At 49.1% G+C, this 21334-nt stretch overlaps 5 protein-coding genes across 5 annotated transcripts; 3 read left to right on the forward strand and 2 right to left on the reverse strand.

Annotated features, from left to right (window-relative positions):
* Positions 1–2540: 2540 nt before the first annotated feature.
* Positions 2541–3310, forward strand: BKA67DRAFT_529372 (uncharacterized protein; the record flags this gene model as incomplete). Its single annotated transcript, XM_046099057.1, has 3 exons — positions 2541–2580; positions 2826–2956; positions 2987–3310. 3 exons carry the CDS (start codon positions 2541–2543, stop codon positions 3308–3310), a joined length of 495 nt encoding a protein of 164 aa, XP_045963329.1.
* A 2227-nt stretch (positions 3311–5537) lies between these two features.
* BKA67DRAFT_511068 (amino acid transporter) lies at positions 5538–7021 on the forward strand (the record flags this gene model as incomplete). Its single annotated transcript, XM_046097377.1, has 2 exons — positions 5538–6908; positions 6968–7021. The coding sequence occupies 2 exons, from the start codon at positions 5538–5540 to the stop codon at positions 7019–7021; spliced, it is 1425 nt and encodes a 474-aa protein (XP_045963330.1).
* Positions 7022–8800: 1779 nt separating this feature from the next.
* BKA67DRAFT_529374 (Anp1-domain-containing protein) lies at positions 8801–9898 on the forward strand (the record flags this gene model as incomplete). The annotated part of the gene is made up of 1 exon (XM_046099058.1): positions 8801–9898. The coding sequence occupies one exon, from the start codon at positions 8801–8803 to the stop codon at positions 9896–9898; it is 1098 nt and encodes a 365-aa protein (XP_045963331.1).
* A 446-nt stretch (positions 9899–10344) lies between these two features.
* On the reverse strand, positions 10345–14110 carry BKA67DRAFT_589365 (folliculin-interacting protein N-terminus-domain-containing protein; the record flags this gene model as incomplete). Its single annotated transcript, XM_046104449.1, has 3 exons — positions 10345–10425; positions 10529–13058; positions 13095–14110. 3 exons carry the CDS (start codon positions 14108–14110, stop codon positions 10345–10347), a joined length of 3627 nt encoding a protein of 1208 aa, XP_045963332.1.
* A 5325-nt stretch (positions 14111–19435) lies between these two features.
* BKA67DRAFT_529376 (cation efflux protein) lies at positions 19436–21159 on the reverse strand (the record flags this gene model as incomplete). The annotated part of the gene is made up of 6 exons (XM_046099059.1): positions 19436–19840; positions 19894–20208; positions 20262–20623; positions 20677–20824; positions 20908–20924; positions 21075–21159. The coding sequence occupies 6 exons, from the start codon at positions 21157–21159 to the stop codon at positions 19436–19438; spliced, it is 1332 nt and encodes a 443-aa protein (XP_045963333.1).
* Between the last annotated feature and the right edge of the window lie 175 nt (positions 21160–21334).

Genomic DNA, 21334 nt, shown 5'->3' on the forward strand with positions numbered 1-21334 from the left:
CAGAGTCTTCGAAAGTATCGGTGGTATCTTCGGTGTCAGATTTGTTCACATCGGCTGTGGTGGTTTCGGTGATAAAGTCATCGCTGACAGAGCAACCAGCATTAGTTTGTTGTTAGCATTATCAGTGTTGCAGGCAAAGAATGTTACTTAACCAATGATGATGTCAAGGGCCGGTTGGCAAGGTCGGCAAACCCTATAATAGTTATTTAAAAGGGCTGATCAGCGGAATCTCGAGAGGCTTGACAGGATAGAGGTCGAGAAGGAAATCGTGGAGCTGAATGGATTGAACGAAAACAGAAAAGTCTTGGAAAGAATGAATGAGAAAGAAGCTTGAAGGTGTGCAGATTTGAAACAAATATGACCCTTAAAAAGGCTACCAAGCTATACTAGGTGCCCCAGGCAGCTAACGAACAATCCACCAGGGCCCGGGCAGCTAGCGAGGAAATGGATGTTGACACAATACTAAGGAGGAACACAATGGACTAAAATACCATAACAAAACTGGAATACTTCTGAATAAGTCTTGTGAGTAATAACCTAAGTGTCGTAGCAAGTTGCATGATCACCACCTGTTCACCTCCATGAAATTATGCTCGTGATGCTTGCAATATGGAACCTTCATTCCCTTTGAGGTGGGTATTCTGAATATATGACCGACTCTATCAGAATGATACCAGGTTGTTGATAACTTTGGAACTATCAAACAGCTGATGAGGCGTTTCTGCTACGCGCTTGAGAAGGTCTGTCTTGGTGAGTGAACTGGATTTGCTAATATTTGCGCCCTACATTTCTTGTTCAGGGAAGTCAAGGACGCGCTGTTTTCAAGGTCAACGAGCTCGGTGGGCTTATTCTCTAACTCCGAGACAACATTGGTGACATCCTACGGATTGTCGGGCTAATGACTCACGCAAATAAACGTTTGACGAGTTGCTCCATGGTGCTTTGTTGCATTAGTAAACACATTGAAAACAACCTGATAGCTAACAACAGGTGGCAGCAATAGATAGTTATGAACAGAGGTCGACCACATCCCAAATTGGTATAGAGAACATGGTTGAGCAGGTCTTCGTTTCGTCGAATTGCGTTGAATCGAAGTGTGCCTTTTTAATGGCGACCCGTTGCGGGGTCTCGCCCCTACATGAGATGCTTACATGTATGTACACAGGTAGGTCCCGGCATGTTTCTACAGGGGGGCACGCTGCTGTTCATGGTTGGGATTCGCCTTGGGTGGATATTTTGTTTCCATCTTCTAATGTAGTGACAAGGTGAAGAATTTGCGCGTTTTTTGTATGTTTAGCTTCCTCTTCTCTTATCAGGTGCAAAACAACATACAAACTCGAATAACTTGTGAGAAGTTTCTTCGGGGATACTGTGGTTCCGGAACTTGATTCATCCTTTCTCTCTAACCTTGCTGACTAGAGTTGCCCAGAATGTTTGTTTGTCTTAGGACGTGCCATAGAATAGAAACCTATCAACTGTGTCAGACTGGTTGGCCATTTTGATACAAGTGAGTTTGTTAAGATAATATCGAAGAGCGCTGATTTCGAAGATTCGAAAGATTGTTCAAATCTGATATCGGAGTAATTGTTTGCACGATTAGTGTTCACGAAGATTACAATACTTCGATGAGTCTTCATGGCATATATACACATTTCCTTGTACTGTATTGAGACTATTCACGACAAGACATTCATCGTCATCATCATTGCTGGTGATTACCGAATATTATGCTTATCTTATGGTTCTAGAAGCCCTCTGGATCCAAGAATTGGCAGCAAAAAGGCAGTAGATAGATGGACCGAAAAATGCAGCTTGGGGTACCTAGAGCAGTCCTCGGTCTATAACAAGACGTGTTCCACAAGAGGAGTATGCTAAGTATCGAAGAGTAGTGATAAGTCATGTACGCGCTAGATTAGTACTCAGGGGGTGATCACTGGGGAATCCCCAGTGTTGTGTATTTTCTTTGGTCTTTTTTGTGGTTTGCATTTTTGTTTCTCTTCACAAAAGTTGGTTTGTTTCTATACCTTACTACAGGCATAATTAGCACATACGACCATAGCTCCTAGAAAACTCGGCATCCCGTCCGCTCTGCCCTAGATAAACTGGGAAGCGCTGGATTAGTACTCAGGTGGGTGACCACTGGGGAATCCCCGGTGTTGTATGTTTTTTTTTGCTATCTGATTTGATGGCTGTAGGATGAATGGAAAGTGTAAAAATTCGACAAGAATACCGGGACTACCGGCGCTGCCTAGCTCGTTTAGACATAGGCTACTTGGCCGACTTCGATGCGGCCACAATCGTTGCGGTCCGGCCCACGCACTGACTTCCTCGCAAGCAACACCGTGTTGATTCTGGAGCGCTTTGGCGCGGCCCGGCCGGTCTCGAGGCTGCCGCCACGGCCCCCAGACGCCAATGTGCCACAAGAGTTACAATTCGAGCAATGGATCAAAGCTCTAAGAGGGTCCTACAACCTGGATGAAAAAGAACGCAAGCGACGTTGGACCACCGACTGGAATTCCTAGTTCTCCCGGTGGACCATGATGAAGCAAGATCGCGCGCAGGTGCAACTGCGCAGCGAGCGTATGCCGAATCTCGTTAATGATCTGAACAGCTCCGAATTTTCCTTGATAGGATCGCAGGAAAAAACTGCAAAACCTTAGGGATCAACAATCCCCTCACAACAGCCGTGTGACAAATTTGCAGGCACAAGAGTACCAGGCTGACCAAGCGATGAATGCGCCGATACTTTGGCTGCTGCAGGGTTTCCTGGCGAGGCAGACACAAGTATTCCAAAAAAAAAAAAAAAAAAAAAAAAAACCCCCCAGGTTTCCCATTTGTGGAATGTAAACGCGTTGCAGCAGATGAACCTTATGTTAAGCCATCGGGTTTAGGAGCACCTGAGCTCCATCAGCATCCGCCTAAAACATCAAAAGCTGCACCTGTTGATTCGTCTGCGGTAAGATAGGTTTATGATCGAATCGATCAGAACCTAGGAACACTCCAGAGGTATATCGACGATAGGCGCCACGAGTTGGCGAAAAAGCAGTGGCAGATATTCGAGCAAGAGCGGAAGCGCCTAGAAGAGTGGCAGCACGTGGAATGCGACGAACGTTGCGCCAAGAAGGACGTCATGGATCAGATTCAGAGCTGGGTGTACTTGGAGAACAAACAAATAGAGGAGCGCCGGAGGCTGAGGTTGCAGCAGAATAGCGACTTTGAGGACTTGATCGCATCCTGGGACGCTGCCCGCGAGGGAGTGCTGCGCCAGCACGAACCATGGAGCGCCTCCGAAACAGGCCAGCGACGATGAGCTGTATGGCAAAGTCACGGTAAGCATTACAAGGCTTGTCGTCAAGAGGTTCTTGTTCATGGTTGTGCTGATAGTGTTCGCCTCGAGTTTATGATAGCTGAACGGTATCACCGTGTTCCCGTACAACAAGATTGGCCTTACAACCCGTGGCTTTGCTTCTATCACGTCCTTTGTTGTTACGGCCGGTGGACTTGGATTTCTGCATCTCCTCTTGGAACATTCGGCATCTATAATCAGTCTTGGTAACGCCTTTCGTCGTGGAAGGCTTCCCCTTGGGTGTGAAGTACGTAAGGAAAATCCACGGCTTCAACTTCAACCAGTCGGTCATGCTTAGAGTGATAGGCTCTTCGACCTTCCAAATTTTCGTTCTCCATTGTGATAGGGAAAGGCCGTCAGGAAGGTCTTTCGGCAGCTGTGGTCCGTTGTGACTCTGATCGGCAGTTGTTCCCAATTAGTAAACGGATTGAGAAAAATTACGGATAAACTTACCCATCTCCAGAAACACCATGAAATACAATACACAGAGCAAGAGAAGCTTCGTAATAGTAGCGAAACGCGAAAAAGGAACGGTAGAACGGCGCCAAAGGTGTCGTGGGATCTGCATGAAGCCGTGTATGTAATAGTGTTTACAATTGCGGATTTACGCGTTCATACTAAAAAGTCCGTGCGCAAACATCGTGCATATTGGGGTAGGCGGTGAATGGTTAAGTCAGTGGGGTTTGGGCTAGGATAAGGATTCTCCCATGGAAAGTTTTACATAGTCGATTCTATTTTCGGATTGCTTCAGCCTTGCAATGCAGAGTTACTAAGCCTTTCCCGCATGGTATCATGGCTGAGTGCCGGCTAAGGACGCTGCTGAGGGTCACGCAGGAAGGGCGAGTCATTCTCACTTTGAAGCAACGCGAAACCACTACCCGTGGTACGGCGAGATATGCTTCGCTTTCTTCGGCCCTCTAGACATCAGTGTTTCCAAGGATGGCAGTTATTTTCTGTCTGAGGCATCCGTGTAAGGATCGCAGCCTTTGTATGCATTAGCGCACTTCGAGTCCGACATGAAAGCCTGCAATGTTTTCTATTCTCTGAGTAGAAGATGCTGGCCGCTATGCATTGCCTCGCTTAATCTTGTACCTCAATTAATTAGTCGGCACTGCGCTGAGTCTGTCTATGAGACTGCGAGATTCGACCTCATCTGGAAATGGTGCTTTACGGGATCCCCGACAGGCTGTCACGAACGATGCTTTTTCGACGAGGTATTTTCCATATGACAATTGAACAGTGTCCGTCCATGGTTAAGACTAGAGATTCGCAGCTGTCCACGAAGACACCGGTCCTTTAGCGACTAAATTGTCATCGTGCACTGCCGATGTAGCTGGCGTAGGGTAATCAAAGATTGCTGTACACAGTCGTGATCGTAGTCAACGGCTCACAAGCCGCAGATTTGGCTGTTCGACTTCTCAAACTATTCCAAGTCGCAATTCCAGGGAATACACTTTGGGGGACCTTCAGAAAGAGCAAGGATTATTCAGTCGACAATTCAACAATCAATGGGTGAGTTCCATGATAGTGACACATTTCGATGATTTATATAACATAAAAATAAAAATATAAGGCATATCAGATCATATCTGATTGCGGATTGGTTTGTCGTACGTAGCCTCTGCCTGCGTAATCTCATGGACGCGGAAGTATGTATCGAGACATCAACTAAAGATGAAGAAAAAAACTCATCGCGTAAGGAAAACTCTTCAAGTTGCACTATATTACGCATGAAAAATACAAGACTCTGCGCCCTGACCGGTAAGTGAAGATGATTTATGGGGACATTAGCGTTTATCTTACGTATTAAGGTACGACCTAATTTTTCTCTTGTTTTTTCTCTCGTACAAAAAGACAGATGCCGCCGCTAGAATATCGCTTTCTAGACCCACATATATCTATAGCTTGTGTCTTTCGTAAAAGAAACCCGCTTTAATCGTGGACCTTGGAGTATGAAAGGAACACTCAATATGGGCTGCGCGACTCATTATATCAGCCCCGGGACGAGGCGCCGCTTTTCCAGACTTTAGAATGTAATCCAGTCGTGTCCCGTGGGATTCTCTTTGTCTTTCTCACTTCTCTTTTGGAATTCATTACCTTTCTATTACATCACAATTACTCTTGTTTATGTATGACCGTTGCCCGCCCGGTCACTGAGGACATCACTGTGCGCCAGACCAAGGACGAGATGATGGATACTACAACCGCACCCCCGGAGCCCATCAAGGCGCCAGTTCGGGGTACTCAAGATGCGGCAGGCGGTGTTACGGACAGTGAGCTGGGAGACGTCCAAAACATCACCGCCAGAGACCGCGCCGACATTGAGAAGCAAAAGTCAGCGCAGGGCAATGCGCACTTCCATCGCCTGGGATGGAAGCGCCTTACTGTTGTCCTCTTGGTTGAGGCCATCGCTCTGGGAACGCTGAGTGTCCCTTCGGCCTTTGCGACCCTTGGAATGGTCGCCGGCGTTATTCTATCCGTTGGGCTGGGTCTGATCGCTGTCTATACGTCGTATATTGTTGGCCAGGTGAAGCTGCGCTTTCCCCACGTCTCGCACTATGCTGACGCTGGACGGTTGTTGATGGGAAAGTTCGGCTACGAGCTCGTGGGAATCATGTTCGCGCTCGAACTCATCTTTACCGTTGGCTCTCACTGCTTGACGGGAGCCATTGCCCTGAATAATATCACCGACCATGGCACCTGCTCCATCGTCTTCGGCTTCGTCTCGGCTGTAGTTCTCGTCCTCCTCGCTATACCGCCATCCTTTGCCGAAGTCGCGATTCTGGGTTATGTCGATTTCGCCTCTATCATAATCGCCGTCGGCATCACTATCATCGCCACTGGCATCCAGTACTCCCACCCCACAACAGCTTCGGTAGCCGCTGCAGCCCCGTGGCAGCTATGGCCTAAGGAGGGACTTCGGCTCGCTGAGGCCTTCGTGGCCCTCGGCAACATCATCTTTGCTTACAGTTTCGCGCTATGCCAATTCTCTTTTATGGACGAAATGCATACGCCAGAAGATTTCTCCAAGTCGATCGTGGCACTCGGTGCCATAGAGATTGTTATTTACACCGTGACCGGCGCGCTAATTTACGTATTCGTCGGGCAAGACGTGCAATCCCCGGCGCTGTTATCGGCTGGTAGCACCGTTTCCAAGGTCGCATTTGGTATCGCGTTGCCCGTTATTTTCATCTCGGGCTCCATTAATACCACGGTCGTCGCTCGATATATCCATGGCCGGGTTTTCGAGCATTCTATTATCCGGTATATTAACACCAAGATGGGTTGGATCACCTGGCTTGCGCTTATTACGACTATTACGCTGATTGCGTGGGTGATTGCTGAGGCTATCCCTTTCTTCTCGGATCTGCTCTCGATTGCATCGTGTCTCTTCGTGTCTGGTTTTACCTTTTATTTCCCTGCGGCCTTTTGGTTCAAACTGCTCAAGGATGGCCACTGGTACGAGAGGAAGAACCTGATCAAGAGTATTGTAAACGGCGTTATCTTCATAATCGGCATGATCATTTTGGGTGTTGGAACTTACGCAAGTGTGCAAGATATTGTAAGTTGATACAATGCAAGATTACGCTCAAGGACAACATTTGCTGACTTGCATAATAGATTGACCGATACAGAGAGGGCACGGTCAGCGGTGCGTTTACATGCTCCGGCTAATCTGCATCTACGATGCCTCCAGAACGGCCATGGCCAGTAAAAGCAGTCCTAAACCCGCTAATTGATAAGTACGCCTTCTCATCATGCATATGCTGGACTCGTTGGCCATTGTTTGCAGATTGCTCAGGGATTGAACAAATCAACAAGATGCTAGAGAGATGAGTCTCAACGGACATTTGAGATAGGCTCCATTCACATAGACATAACTACCGTTTTAGACCGATCACATCTCTTTTTACAAAACAATGGCATTATTTTGGCTAAATAGAAGATGATAATGGTTGGCCAGACACGTTGGGTAATAGGATTTCGTTCTATGATTCCCTTTGTGGCCAATGCTAGTTCGGCGTTGATCCAGCCAGTGCCAGTAGGATATTCAAGGCGACCAGACGGACAAAGAAGACTGCGGCGCAGGTTTTCTATACGCCATGGGCTATGAGGTTGAAGACGGAGCACCCCCTCAATGGAATTAACTTGCATGTGCACCGAGACAGCCCGCGTTCTGAAATTTCATTCGCCAAAGGCGAAAGCTTGTTACAGTAGCTTATGAATCCAAGAAACCAATTCATTACGATTTGTATCCGTAACTGCTCTGAGTTGCAAAGCGTATGGAAAGGATTAGGGACACACTTTAGCGTGGCAAGCAGGCACACGTTACCGTGTCACAGGCTGTAGCTAAACTAGTCTAACCTAGGGGAAGTAGCACCCTCTCGCCATGTAGGCATTTCTTCGAGCGCTGGATTAGTACTCAGGTGGGTGATCACTGAGGAATCCCCGGGTTGTATGTTTTTGTATTTTTGTATAATTTTGTTCAACTAGTATCTTATTACATTCCGAATCAACGTATAGGTGGCTAGAAGAAATCGTCGCATATTGGCCTTCTACACATTCACGACCAAGACATTCGAAATTCCCCGGTTCACCGGCACCTGTCTACTGTAGTCAAACCTCTCTTCGAAGATATCTTTGTCGGGGTTTAGCGTGAGCCAAGTACTTTGCCCTTTCCCTGATTTGTTGAGCACCTGTGACGAGCGCTAGAGTTACATGAGCATTAATCACGTTATCAAAAGCATTCGGATCGTCAATTATCACTTCCGGACATGCTAAATCGGATCATCGCCGATTACATTTCGCAGAATTGAAGGAGTGGCAGGAGTGTTCAGCTGCTGACCCAATCTCCGTTCGCATCCAGGCCACTGGGAATCAATTCGACCCATATTCTTGGCGGGCACCGATAAATCGTAGGTAAACTGGCTGGCTGTCTCCATTCCATCTCAAAGATAACAAGTATTTAGCCCGGGCGCAAAACCACCACAACGGACCGTTGCCAATATCCGGTTCGCCATAACACATAACGCATGACGCCCAAGTCAGCATGGCCAAAGCACCAGGATTGCTACTGCCACTTGGCGCGGGAGGGAAGGGCTAACTTAGATCTCCACAGGAGAATGAATGCAGGCGCCGCCGCGCAATAACGCCGATTGATCTGCTTATGAAAACTGGTGCCCAGTGGACCTAAATAGCCAAAACAGGACATTCAAGGTTGTATGAGACTCAGATCAGCACCTGCCAAGAACCGGGAGATAAAAAAAAGGAAGGCGATAGGCGGCGCGACTGACCCTTCCCGGGAGAATAAAAAATGGGTATTTGTAGTCTGACTTTCCCGTCCGCGTTAATTTCCAAACCGTCGCTGTCGTTTGGATAGAAGACGTGCTCTTTCTGTTGCTCGGTGGAAGGGGCTCACAGACTTCGAAAGCGATGAGGAACACTGGATGAAATATGCGGATCATTTCTAATCGCTTCACCGCGGTCGCAGTCATCGTAACGATCATACTCATCCTCTTCTACACGACCGAACCGCGGCGGCGCTCGTACTCTTGCAAGACTCTCAAATCATGCCTCTGGAGCCCGCAGCACCACTATAGGCAACCGGCTCCCGCCGAGCCGGTTATCGTGCAGCGCAGCAGGACCCTGAGGGATGGGACAGAGCTCTTCGAGCGCGAGACGATGGACGGCAACCCGGAGATCTTGATCCTCGTCCTCAATAGGGACCGCTCCTCCTGGAGCCGGGACTTCCGCTCGACGGGGCGCAACGTCTACGACTTCCTGGACCTGCTCGTCTCCGCACAGCTGGACCTGACGACCGTCTCGCTCGGTCTGATGACGTCGTCCAGGGACGAGTTCGAGGAGATGCGGCGGGCGGCGGAGACCCTGCCGTTCGCGAGGACGACGGTATACTACCAGGAGGACCGAGGGCCCAGGTTCGCCTACCAGGAGCGGCACAACCCGGCCGTGCAACAACAGCGTCGCGCGTCAATTGCGGAGCTGCGCAATTATCTGATGCTTCGGAGTCTGAGGGACGAGCAGCACATCTTCTGGATCGACGCGGACGTCGTGGGATTTTCCGATGGCATCATGCAGACAATGTTGACGCATTCCCGAGAGAAGCGCGATGAAGTTGGTTTGCTCACGGCGCGGTGCCGGCAGCATCTCATCGACAGTTATGATAAAAATGCTTGGGTATTTGACCGAGATAGGCAAAGGCTTCTGGGGCCGGTCGACGATGAGCAGCGGCAGAGTGCAATAGAAGAGCTAGTAAGCTCAAGGCGGTACGTCGATGATCTCATCAGAGACACTGACGATACTGAGCTGCTTCCGCTGGACAGTGTAGGCGGGACCCTATTATACATCCGGTCGCAGTTGGTCCGTCAGGGACTTGTATTCCCGACATATAATGTAATAGGATCTACATGGACTCAGGACGGCTGGATTGGAGTTGAGACGGAAGGAATATGCTATGTTGCATCGCAAATGAAAGGTGGCAGATGTTTCGTACTAGGGGGCAAACATTATGTCAGGCATTCGGACTGGGGATGAAACGCCATCCGACTGATGTCATTCACAGATGAACCAAACGGCCTGAGACCTACTTCACAAATCATCACGACAGTGCAAGATTGGGACCGTTTGACCGTTGATAGACTGTTGACTATTGTCCAGGTTTGAAAAATGAAATGGCAATTCCTCCTTGAACTTTGATCCATCAGACTAAACATAGCAAGTTTGATAAAATGATCTAATTTCGGTTATCTATAGAAGTTCTCATGCATATCCGCCACCTTAGTACGATTACGAACTATATAGCAACTCTGTAATACCGTCGGCAGAACACCAAGCACGCAGCACGTCTCCGACATCGTGAAAACAAACTATAAAATCAAATTGCTATCTGGGGTATCTCATGGCGTCTAGCTCTTGTGATGGTAGTGGTACAATGCAACATGCTCAAACGCCGGTAGGAAATCAAATGAATATGGGGAAAATCAAAGTCGAACAACCTGCAGATTGTGCTGCTCAACACCGCTACCCTGAACAGTGCAAAGGGCTGCTTGAGTACGTTCCGCCTAATGAGGTCTATGCCACTTCGCCTAACTCAACCTCCTCCAGCCACATCCTCACAGCACCTCTCAGGACGCTCTCTTTCTCTCGTCGTGTTTCATAGGCTACTTTGTTGCCAGGCGTGTGGTTCTCTTTTTCCCGTTGGTCAACCACCTCCTGGACAATGTTCTCAAGGGCGGAGAGAACCACAGTCTTGCATTCGGCGCGCGGTACCTCTGGAATATCGGCATGGCTCGCGGTAAGTTTGGGTAGCTCCGACTCAGAAGCATCACTGTCGCTTCGTTCTCGTCTTTTGCTAACAGATCTCGAGGAATTCGTCGTGGAACTATCCTGGCTGCCCAGCACCATATGTGCAGTGACCTTCTCAACGGCGTCGATCAAAGCCTCGTCCCAGGTGTAGAGCGTTTCCTCCTCCATGCTCTCTTCGAGCGGTTGCTCGTAAGGCGACAGAGCTGGCGTCATAATAGAAGAGCTATAAGGGTTGGTAGAGCTCGAATGATTTTGGATGCCACCCCTATTAGCAGGCATTTTCGGCTTCACGAGTCGGCGAAATCGAATTCGCTTGATCGTAAAAGTCGTGGTATCAGCGACAATCGCACTGCTCACATCTACCCATTGCTCTGTAGGCCATTCTATTGGTAGTTGATGAACATGGTATGAGGGCGTTGGCTCCGCTTTAAGGGATTCTTTGATCTTTTCCAACAGATCTGGTTGCGGTTGAACAGCCTGCAGTGCGAAATCTGGATGGAACTGCTGTAGCCATCCTGCGACATTCAGCGGAGCTTCGCCGTCAACAGCGACTCGAGAAAAATGCTCAAAGCTATCGACACCACCGGCCCCAAGGCCAGGAGTAGAAAGATAGCCACTACTGGATGGTGAACTAATTGCCGATTCAGTAAATGACGTGAGATAATCCGGGAAGGGGACATCGACGTCGATAATCCCATCGTCAGCACTAATGGAAGTCTTGACAGGACTTTCAAAGGCACCCAAGGGATCTGGGGTCCTTTTCACGATGTCTTGCGCCATTTGCCCTCTTCGCTCAAGCGTACGTGGAGTATCTGGATGGGTCACCTGTCCCTCCACGTTGTCTAAAGGACCATCGAACTCGTCCTTTGTCGGAGTTTCCACTGCACATTCTTCGCTAACCATTTCAGAAAGTTTGTCCTTTCTGCCGAGGGGTCTAACCGGTGAAGCTAGAGGGCCATCGTGACTCAACGGAAAATCGAGTGTATGCGTCGTGCTGGTGCTCGATTCCCGTCGTCTAGCGCTCCAGAGGCCGCTGATGACACTGCCCCAATTCGAGCTGCGACGTTGAGACTCTGTACTGACATTACTAGTTTGTCCCACACTATCACCTCTCCTGAGTGTTCGTTTCAAATCATCGGCTGCCATGCTTCCGCTGCTACCCGGTCTATGACTGCGGCGAGTATTGGTCCTGTGGATGCTGGCAAAATGCGGGACGGCAGCGTCTGGAACTATAGTGTTGGTTGTGGCCGCGCTGCTTTTCCGGGTAGTCGCATCACTGCCATGGCTCGATAATGCCGTAGGCTTGAACAATGTGGCATCTGAAGGCCGCCTACCGTGGAGAGCATCCATGCTCAAATGATCTAGTTGTGCAGGGATGCCGATAGCAGACCTCGTGGTAGCCTGTGACTGTATACTGAAACTTCGCTGGTGGGAAGCTCCCCGAGGCGCGGCAGGTCTACGATTAATCTTTCGACGAAGTGATTCTTCCTTTAGAATCGGAATAATGAAAGATGGTGGCGAGTGAGAGAAGGACGCAGACGTATTACGAACTTGAGGGCGAATCGTAGGCAACTGTTGGTTGGTGGGAAGGAACGCGGACAGTAAGAAGATGAGACGGCGGGCTGCCATTTTGTCGTTTGATATAATAATAGTGCGAGAAGGCAAGGAGGTGTCTTCGTCGTTTTTTGCTTTCTGTTGCTGGTAGTGGCGTCTGCGATACCAGACCGGACTCAGCGCCTGCAGCCAATCGATGTGCGTCGCAAGAAATCCTGTCAGAAGCTTGTAGAAGAAGAACCCTTGTTCCTTGCCGCCAGCGTATTTGGCAACCCATCGTGCTTCCTCTCGCCATGGGCCCCACCGTCCCTGGCCTGTTACTACTCTCGTTGCTCGGAGGCCGGTGACAATTCGTACTCGGGCTGCGTCGATTTCGCGGGCGATCTGTTGTTCATTCATCAGACAGTTTGGGGGAAGGCTAATGAGCTTTGCGTTCGTTTTGGGTGGTTTCATCTGGATCTGGGACGCATTCGATCCTCTTCGACTATTGATTGAGGAACTTCTGGCTACTTGAGCAGCTATAGATGGTTGATGAGGGTCAGGAGCCATATGATCGGCCTGTTTGAGCATCGGAAAAAGCGTCGTTGCCACGACTGATTGCAGATGTGTTAGAGTCCTCATGATGATATCCCAATGCTGAGTGATTGCGTCCATTTTATCTTCAACCTCGTTACTGTAAGCTGAGTCTATAGAGTCAGAACCATATCCAGTACTGACCATGGTCCATCCGGACCGGCGGGCAGAGTTAAAGGAAGACGGGAAAGAGTCCTGTTCATTGTAAGAGTTAGGACCTTTAAAAGCATTTTTTGTTGCCGATGGGGGCTGCTGGGTTGGGCTCGACGGTAGTTGCAGCACCAAAGCCACTGCATACATAGGTGTTCGTTTCTGTTTCGGTTGCGATTTCTTTTTCTTGGCTCCGCATTCATCCGGGGAGCACGGGAAAGGAAATCCACTGCCATCTTCAGAAAGGCGACTATGCGGAGTGACACCGGTACCTGGTGTCTCTGGGTCATCGTTCGGTAGATTCACTGGAAATAAGCGTGTGACGAGGATCTTTTTCCGGTCCTTTGATCTGCTTGATCCGACTACGGCTGAGAAGGCTGCAGAGGCAGATTCAGCTGTGAAGGACTGTGAAAGCCTGCTGGATCGGAGGCTAGATCTGCCGATGGACCCCTTGCCATCACCAGCAAAGGAGCTTGAAACGTCAGGCCGAGAGTCACTGGGCACTATGTGGACCTTCGTAGAGGTCCCCTTGTACGACATGACCTCGGTGTTGGCGAAAATACAGCTGGTAAAGCTCGAAAGTTCCTCTCTGTATTCCCTGGCGGCACGTTGGGCCTCATTTTCAGCCGATGTGAAGGTCCTTGCCTGAACCGATGGCCGCCTGTCAAATGCTCCTTGGCGTGGCTGCGGACTGTCTGGCTGGATGACCATGGGTCGCGAGTAGCTCAAGCTTGTTTTCCTGGAGGACGCCGGGTTTCGGCGAAGGTCTTTCACAAATGACTGGGTATGAGAAGCTCCTGGTGACTGGCGGGGTTCCGTCGGGGGTACAGGTGGTGCTGGATGGCTGTCATATAGTAGACAGGGATTCGTAGTCCCCAGACTATCCTGCATAACAATAACCCGGACATCTCGAACATCAAGATCTACCTCCCCATCATAATCAAAGTTGCTCGGCGAGCCAGGCGTCAAGGCCGTAGATGTCGAAAGTGGAAACACTTGATCTTGACGGCTGTAAAGCGTCTGTGTATCTGGAAACAAGAGATTACGGGTGTGGATATCTTCCTGGACAGACTCCGGTGACTCGTTGGTCGATGCTTGACTATTCTGAGAAGAGGGTGAAGCGGCGGCCGACCCCGAGGTAAGGCTGAATAACTTGCCCAACATGGCGGCCTCGGGGTTCGATAGGCGGTTGGAGCCGACGACCGAACACCGGGAAGCAATGAAGAGAAAAGAGATCCGTTGCGCACAAATCAATGCTTGTTCACGGGGCCTCCATCATAAAGTCCATAACGACTTGTGAGTTCATTATGACGGGCGGGGCTTTGCTATGAATGTGAGAACGAAACGTGGATCTGACAACGTTGGCCAGGTGCCCCCGCGTGACTTGAGGCGGGTTCGTTTATGCAGCTCGCGAGCAAATAGTGGACAAGAGTATGTATCGTGTTTCCTTGGTTGGACCAGTCAGGTTGGTGCTCCTCGAAAGTATGCTGCGTTGACGTGAAGTTTAAAGAGCATGCAAGCGTGCAATATCTGGTGGTTCGCTGATGCAGGCGGTGCTTAGCAGCAGGTTTGTGGTGCCTCCGATTGCCGGCACGGAGGTGAGGCGGGGGGGTTGCTCGTCTGTGGAACTGAAGAAATAAGAAGACTCTCCAATTGAGGACGATCGGTCAGACTCTTTCGATTATATTTCGAGCCGAGCCATCGGGATTGGCTTCGTGCATTCCTAAGTTCGTTCCGTCTCCCAAATAGCGATGTTATGGTCACGAAAAAGTGTCAATGCTGCAGATTGGCGAACGCGTCTGGGGCGGGGTGGATAGATGAGATCCCAAAGGACGACAGTTCCGGGTGCATGGGGCCGGACCGCAAACAATATGACGTCTCGCTGATTGCGTATGGTTACGCAGTACAGCATGAAGGGGAGGACCACGCAACTCGCTCGTGTTCTTTGTGATTGAGATGGATCATGAACGATGGAACCGGCGGGTTGGGTTGGGCCATAGATAGCACACGGACGATGATGATCCACGATTCACGATTCACGACCCAAAAATTGGGCCGTTCATTTCCTTACATACATGGCGAAATAAATCTATTGCTCGTGTGCTACACATCCTTGGCTACCCTCTTCGCTGTTAATCATTTCTCCGGACCATGGTCACACTCATTCAGGAGCATATGATCGACCTGATACGGGGTGGCTAGTATCAGGGTACTATTATTCCTGTTGTCCCATCGACTCCCTTGCTTGTTATTGTGTAGGTTAAGTGATTTGTATGGCAACAAATCAAACAAGGCCACTCAAACTCCGTTGCCGGTGTCAGAAGCAAAATGAGGTCTGGCGGTGAATGGGAAAATAACGTGTTCTGGCTGCATTCTAGCGTCTAGCTTCCACACCTTGCAGGGATAATCTACGAGTGGTCTGCATTTGGCCCTCTGGCCCCGCAGCGCCTTACAAGGGTCTTTCCTCCAAAAACCCAAACCCAATTCGCCGGGCTGTGGGCCTTTTGAGCTTAGCATCCCTGTAGCTCAGCAAGCTTACAGCATAGTAGCCAGCGATTGCCCAGCGATTGCAGGGACCTGAGGGACAGAATGCACGAACAGACGTCGCGGAAACGTTGTATTTTTGGTCATGCTTGCATGGAAACGCATGCCTCGCAGCTGGGCATCAATGCCGTTGACAGCACGCATCCTTGGGGCTTCAATATAATCTACTCTTTGTGAGCAAAGTTCTGAGCACCATCATGATCAGATTTCGTCTCAGCTCTGGACATAGGTTTCGTACGCTTTTCGGCGCAATGACTAACCGCCGACTGTCAGATTAATTACATATTTACTGCGCAATGGGCTATTACTTGAAAGCTTTTCGGCGTTCATTCCCAAGCAGGTTCGTTCGCGGCAACGGCCCCATACGGAGGAACCAAATTCGCGAGAGCAACGCTTGATGGCCGGTTATCCGGTGGGAGCATCTGGAGGAAATCATTTGTTCCGCAGCACGGAGTGCCTACATACATCGCTGCAGTCAGCACCCTAAGATACATGTCTCGAAATAAAGACACGGCAAGTGCAAGCTCATTTTTGATAGCGTCTCCTAGAAATCGCGCAGCACGCAGATTTCATGGATGGCCCTTCGACTTACGAAGACTAGATTAACTAAGTCAAATGGGACTGGAACGAGTCAAGCTTGATCGCGCTGGCCGGCTTTAGTTTGCATTGCTTCCAAACCACCAGAAAAGGAAATTCAAAAAAGATTGAATGGTCGATGAGCTAAACAGACCACGCTGCAATAGTCAGCTTGGTGTAATAAAACGAAGCTCTCGAAATTCGGTCAGGTTGAACAGACTAACGTAGTCCTTTACGTGCTCTTGCATCTGCCCAGGTCGCGCTCTGGAACCAAGATTTTGAAGTTGCTGGAGCGCCATCTTTGGTCATGCATGACATGCTTTAGCTGCAATTGCGTACCCATAAGCAAAGGCCGCCATCTGATCTCACCCTCTCTCTGATGTGAGTTGTGAGGTTTATCACACTGATATTTACGTCGAGCTCCATTTTCCTGCCGTGGCATACATACTGTGATACATACATTGCCGAAGCGCACGTTTAGCTCCGGCTCCCAAGCGTCCAAACGTGGAATTGGAAGTGGCACGTCTCCAGACCGCCTTGCAGTAGCGTTCAGTCTTGCATGGTGTTGCGTCTCGTGCCTCGCCATTTGCTGCAAAGACATCCAAGCCTTAGCTGCTGGCCGTTTATTTACTTGGTATGGACGTTCGCCCGCCTAGCCATCCCCCGCTCGCCGTTGAAAGCAGCGAGTTCACAACGAGGGGCAGATGAGGGGCAGGTTCACGTCCTCATGCTCTGACGAGCCATCTTGTCTTGATCAGCTGCAGTTGCTTCTACATACGGATGTACTTGGCAGTAAACAGTGATATGCTTTCAAGTGTTTACTCGATGTGTTACAACGTCCAGATCAGTACCAAAATTTACTCCAGAGCTTGAATCCCGGGATATGCCTGATGTCTCGGGCCTTTGGGAAAAGCTCAATCAACGCCCCGACCGGCGACCATCAGAATGCTGGCTCCACCCCAGGATGCTAGCAAATGCCCTCTGATCCTATTGTGGACTTAACTAGTCTACATGAGTCGTGTGAAACTATTATTGGTCAATGGAAAGGGTATATGCGGCATAGACTATAATGCTTCTAAATTCGGCGGTATCTTCCAACTTGTGGGTTCTGCACCAGGTGGTGATGATGGCTCTTTGATCCGTCAACTACTCACCTAAACCAGCCGTGACCTGCAGGCTGGAGATTTCTACAGTGCTAAACGGCATGTGAATTGTGGTCTGGGAATCGGGGCTCGGAAGAAAGCTCTGGGTGCATTTCACTAACCTAGTCTCGTTCTATGACAGGGGCTGTCCATCAATTAAAGTCATCTATCTGATATCACTTCGTGTTGGCCGTTGATGGTCAGAGGTGTACGACGTGTTTGTATTACGCCGTGTTATCTTTGCGGAACTGGCCCGTCCCGCTGATTCTGTCCATGTAGGCAATAGATCCCCCGATCTACAGGTGTGTCCATAATACGACGGTCGAATTATCGTTGCGTGCTCTGATGTACCCTGCGTGGCTGGCAGGCTGGTGAGCTGAGGTCAGAAGCATCAGCACCAAGAATCCCGAATGGACACCCCCAGTCAGTGACCAGTTCCGGACATGGCAGGTGAACTTGGACCGGTGAGTGATGCACGGGCCTGACGAGTTAGTGTACCAGACTTCCATTCTACAACGCGTCCAGGCGTCCTACAACGTGGCGACCTTGTCTCTCTTTTGCATGGTGCGTATCACAATCTCCGGTCAGGTTGATATCCGAAACGACTCTGGTTAGCGGCTATAAGCTACCGCTATGTATACAGAATGCTCACCCTCAGTGATGGGCAAATCAGAATTACCATATTAGCTTGGGGTGATAATCCCGATCTGCTGGGTAATACTTCTCTTTGTGGCTGTTGATCCCGGGAGATTGGCACTACACCGACACGCACGAATGTTTTAGATATTCCCGCAACTCTCAACTAAGACAAAAAGGCTGTATATAGTAACACTTTGCGATCAAGGCTTGCTTTTCGTGCGCCCTGCTGATATTACGTATGTTTATCAATGTTCAATGCTCAAATGAGATCAAAATTTGGACTCCTCCACCAGAACTTCCCCGCTACGCAAAGTACCGCGGGGACAGCTGCTCGGCTTTTCTCTGTCGCGTCGGATGTCAACCATGCTGCCGACACCATGGACTTGGATCTACAGCTTTGAATGTATGTAGCGGTGATCTTCTTTTCTTGTGTAGCAGCTCTGGGGCGGGGGGTTAGGGTGGACTACATCATCCTTGTTTGTGACTTCGCACTTCGCTTACCCAGCCCTGCCCCTGTCCCCCCTCGGTAAAGCGTTACGGGAATGATTGATGTTGTTCTACTATGCGCCTTTGCCGCAGCCTGGATTAGCGATCTGCGACGCCAGTGATAACTTCATTGGCTGAGGAAAAGGCCATTTGTTCACCGCAAAATTGTAAATAATGCCAACGCATGAGTCAGCAGGTTCGTGTAATTCACCGCCGGCACTGGTTTCTATCCTCAAGAAATAGTTGGTCTTGCTCAAAGATGTCGGGTAGTTTCTAACCCACGATAGCAGCTCGACCGATTCTGGAGGACTTAGACGTGCAGTATAACTCGGACAGCCTCTTGGCTATGCTATTTCGACTGAGGGGCATGCAGAGGCTATCAGAGAAACCAGGTATAAATTGCCGTGATGTGTTGTGGCGATAGAGTGAATCACTGAATTCCACCGCGTTATGACTTAACGAAAGGAGCAACAGAGCTTAGTATTCTGCGTTGAAACTTATTGCCTCCGCAGGTACGTACCATTCATTGTGCATCCTCAGAGTTGCTTCACGATAACACGTCACCTGACCACAACAGTTCTAGAACTGATTTAGCATGCCAGTTCGGCGTGGCCTCCTTTCATGATCTCATTAATAATGAAACTCGCTCATCAAATCATGACATAAGAAGTGGTATATCTGATGAAGTACCTGGATCGAGTAGGATGTGCAGTAAAGCAATGTCGTTGCGTACATCGAACGAATAAAGTATCGAGGTTCGACTGTCCATGAGTGCTTGGATATCACATTTCACTTCAAGCAACCTTCTATGAGGCTAGTGACACTTGTGGTTTGTGTAAGAGCAAAAGTGCAAGTCTCTAACTCTTCGTCATAGAATTCCCGGTTCCTGACATAGGCTCTTTGGAATTAATGATAGGATGATCTCCTATGACATTCAGCCTAACGTAAGGAACGCGACTTCCAAATGCATCATCTTTACTTATACCTCTTATATAATGTATAGATCGGATTTGCCATGAGATCGGGTATTAAACCTCAGGAACCTTCCCATATATCAGCATCAAATATTGCACAAGCTCAATCACACCAATACAAGCGGCATTTATAGTACTCTTGATGGCCCGGCGCAGCACGTTAAATTCTTGCAAAGACTCCCACACCCCATTTGGCAAGCAGTCTCATCGACGCGTCGCCTTCTAAGCGACGAGCCAGAAATGGACGCAGTGAGGTCTTGTGATGTTCTGGGTGCTATGGGCTCGGAAGTGGTTTCCACTGCGGGAGGAGCTGTTGATTCTGTATATGATGTGGGTGGTCGAGATTGGGTAAGTTCAGGTTGTAGAGTGGCAGAATGTATACCGTAGGCGTGCAGACATTCCTTGATGGTTTTTGCATTCTCCATGAAACTGGATATGTTGTTCTCCGAAACTACGACGTGTGCCGATGCGATGGCTTTCCTCTGGTCCAAGCGCCATATATGTAACTCGTGAACTGATTCGATCCCCGGAATCTGGAATCGTTAGTTAAGTAACACATGTGCTCTGCTCGAAGTCGTGCAAGTACCTTCTCAAGATCATGTTTCACGTCGTCGAAATCCACACCATGTGGTGCACTCTGCATTAGTATCTTCCCACTGTTCTGAACCAGAGGTATTGAGGAGATCAAGATCATTACTGCGATGCCCAAGCTGACTCCTGGATCTGCATAAAATCGACCCTCATACTTGGCGAACATAATGACTAGCGCTGCGATAATAACACCGATATTATTCAAGGCATCGCTGATGACGTGAATCAAAGCTCCCATCATACCAAGGTCTCTGCCAGGCGAAGAGAGCGTCGCAATGTTATGACGATGATCGGCATGAGCACTGATGGGCTGTCCAAGAGTAAGTAACAAAAGACGCTTCGGGAGGATACAATCATGAATACCGTCATAGGCGTCTGATCAGCACTTTCAATACTACTCATTCCGGTCTCAATATTGACTGGAAGATGACTGTGCACCGTAGAGTGACCTGGTGTCTGAGCTGGGAATTGATCATGCGTAATCCCGTGGTTATGGCCCAGGCCCAGCCCTGATGCGTCACCTGAATTTGCATTACGCTCATGGCTGTGACCATGTCCAAGATGGTTGTGGCCGTTTGCACCCTCAAGATCATAACTATGATCGTGACTTTGGCCATGGCTGTGGTCATGTCCGTGGTGATCATGGCCTAACAAGACGGCACTAAATATGTTAAGAACAAGACCGATTGCTCCCATAATGAGGACAAGTTTCGGGTCTTCAACATCTGTTTTCATTGTTACTAGCGCCGCCATACTAGCAAAGTCGGAGGGCTCTTACGTTGTATAGAGATAAACCGCTCAAGTGATTGAAGAAAGATCGAGACACCAAGAGCCAGTAGAAAAACACCGTTGAAAAAGGCGCCCAATAATGAAGCTCGTGCCCATCCGAAAGAGAAGGCTTTCGGCGACGTATCACGTTGAGTGACCTAGCAAACATTTCAGCATCGTCTGAAAGTGTTTATTGAAAAGTTTGCTACATACGAGTATGGCTCCAAGAGCGACGACAAACCCGATAAGATCGTTGAGCTAAAGAGGTTTAGCATGTGTGTTGAACTCATAGCCCAGAGACTTGCATAGTGGAAAGCATCAGCAACCAATGCGAGCGATCCTGTTTTGAAGCCGACTGTCTTCCATGGTTAACATGTGCCACATTGAAAGCTCATCACATCAACTAACCAGCAATTTCGGCTACAAAGAAAGCGAATGATATTGCAATTATGGTACAGAGCTTCTGCGTTGAGGAAATCCTAAGCAAAGCCATGCCTTTGATGTGACCTCCGCTGGAGTTAGGTATTAATTAAGTGGATTGAACGTAGTGAACAGGGACGTCACAACTGAGAGTCCAGCGCAATCTGAAGATTAAGAAGTTAATTCTTTGAATATCATGAGTTGAACGTCATGAGTAACCATGAATTTCATATGTATACAAGGACGAC

The sequence above is a fragment of the Truncatella angustata genome, assembly GCF_020726525.1.
Source record: "Truncatella angustata strain MPI-SDFR-AT-0073 chromosome Unknown BKA67scaffold_1, whole genome shotgun sequence".
In the NCBI taxonomy this organism is placed as follows: domain Eukaryota; kingdom Fungi; phylum Ascomycota; class Sordariomycetes; order Amphisphaeriales; family Sporocadaceae; genus Truncatella; species Truncatella angustata.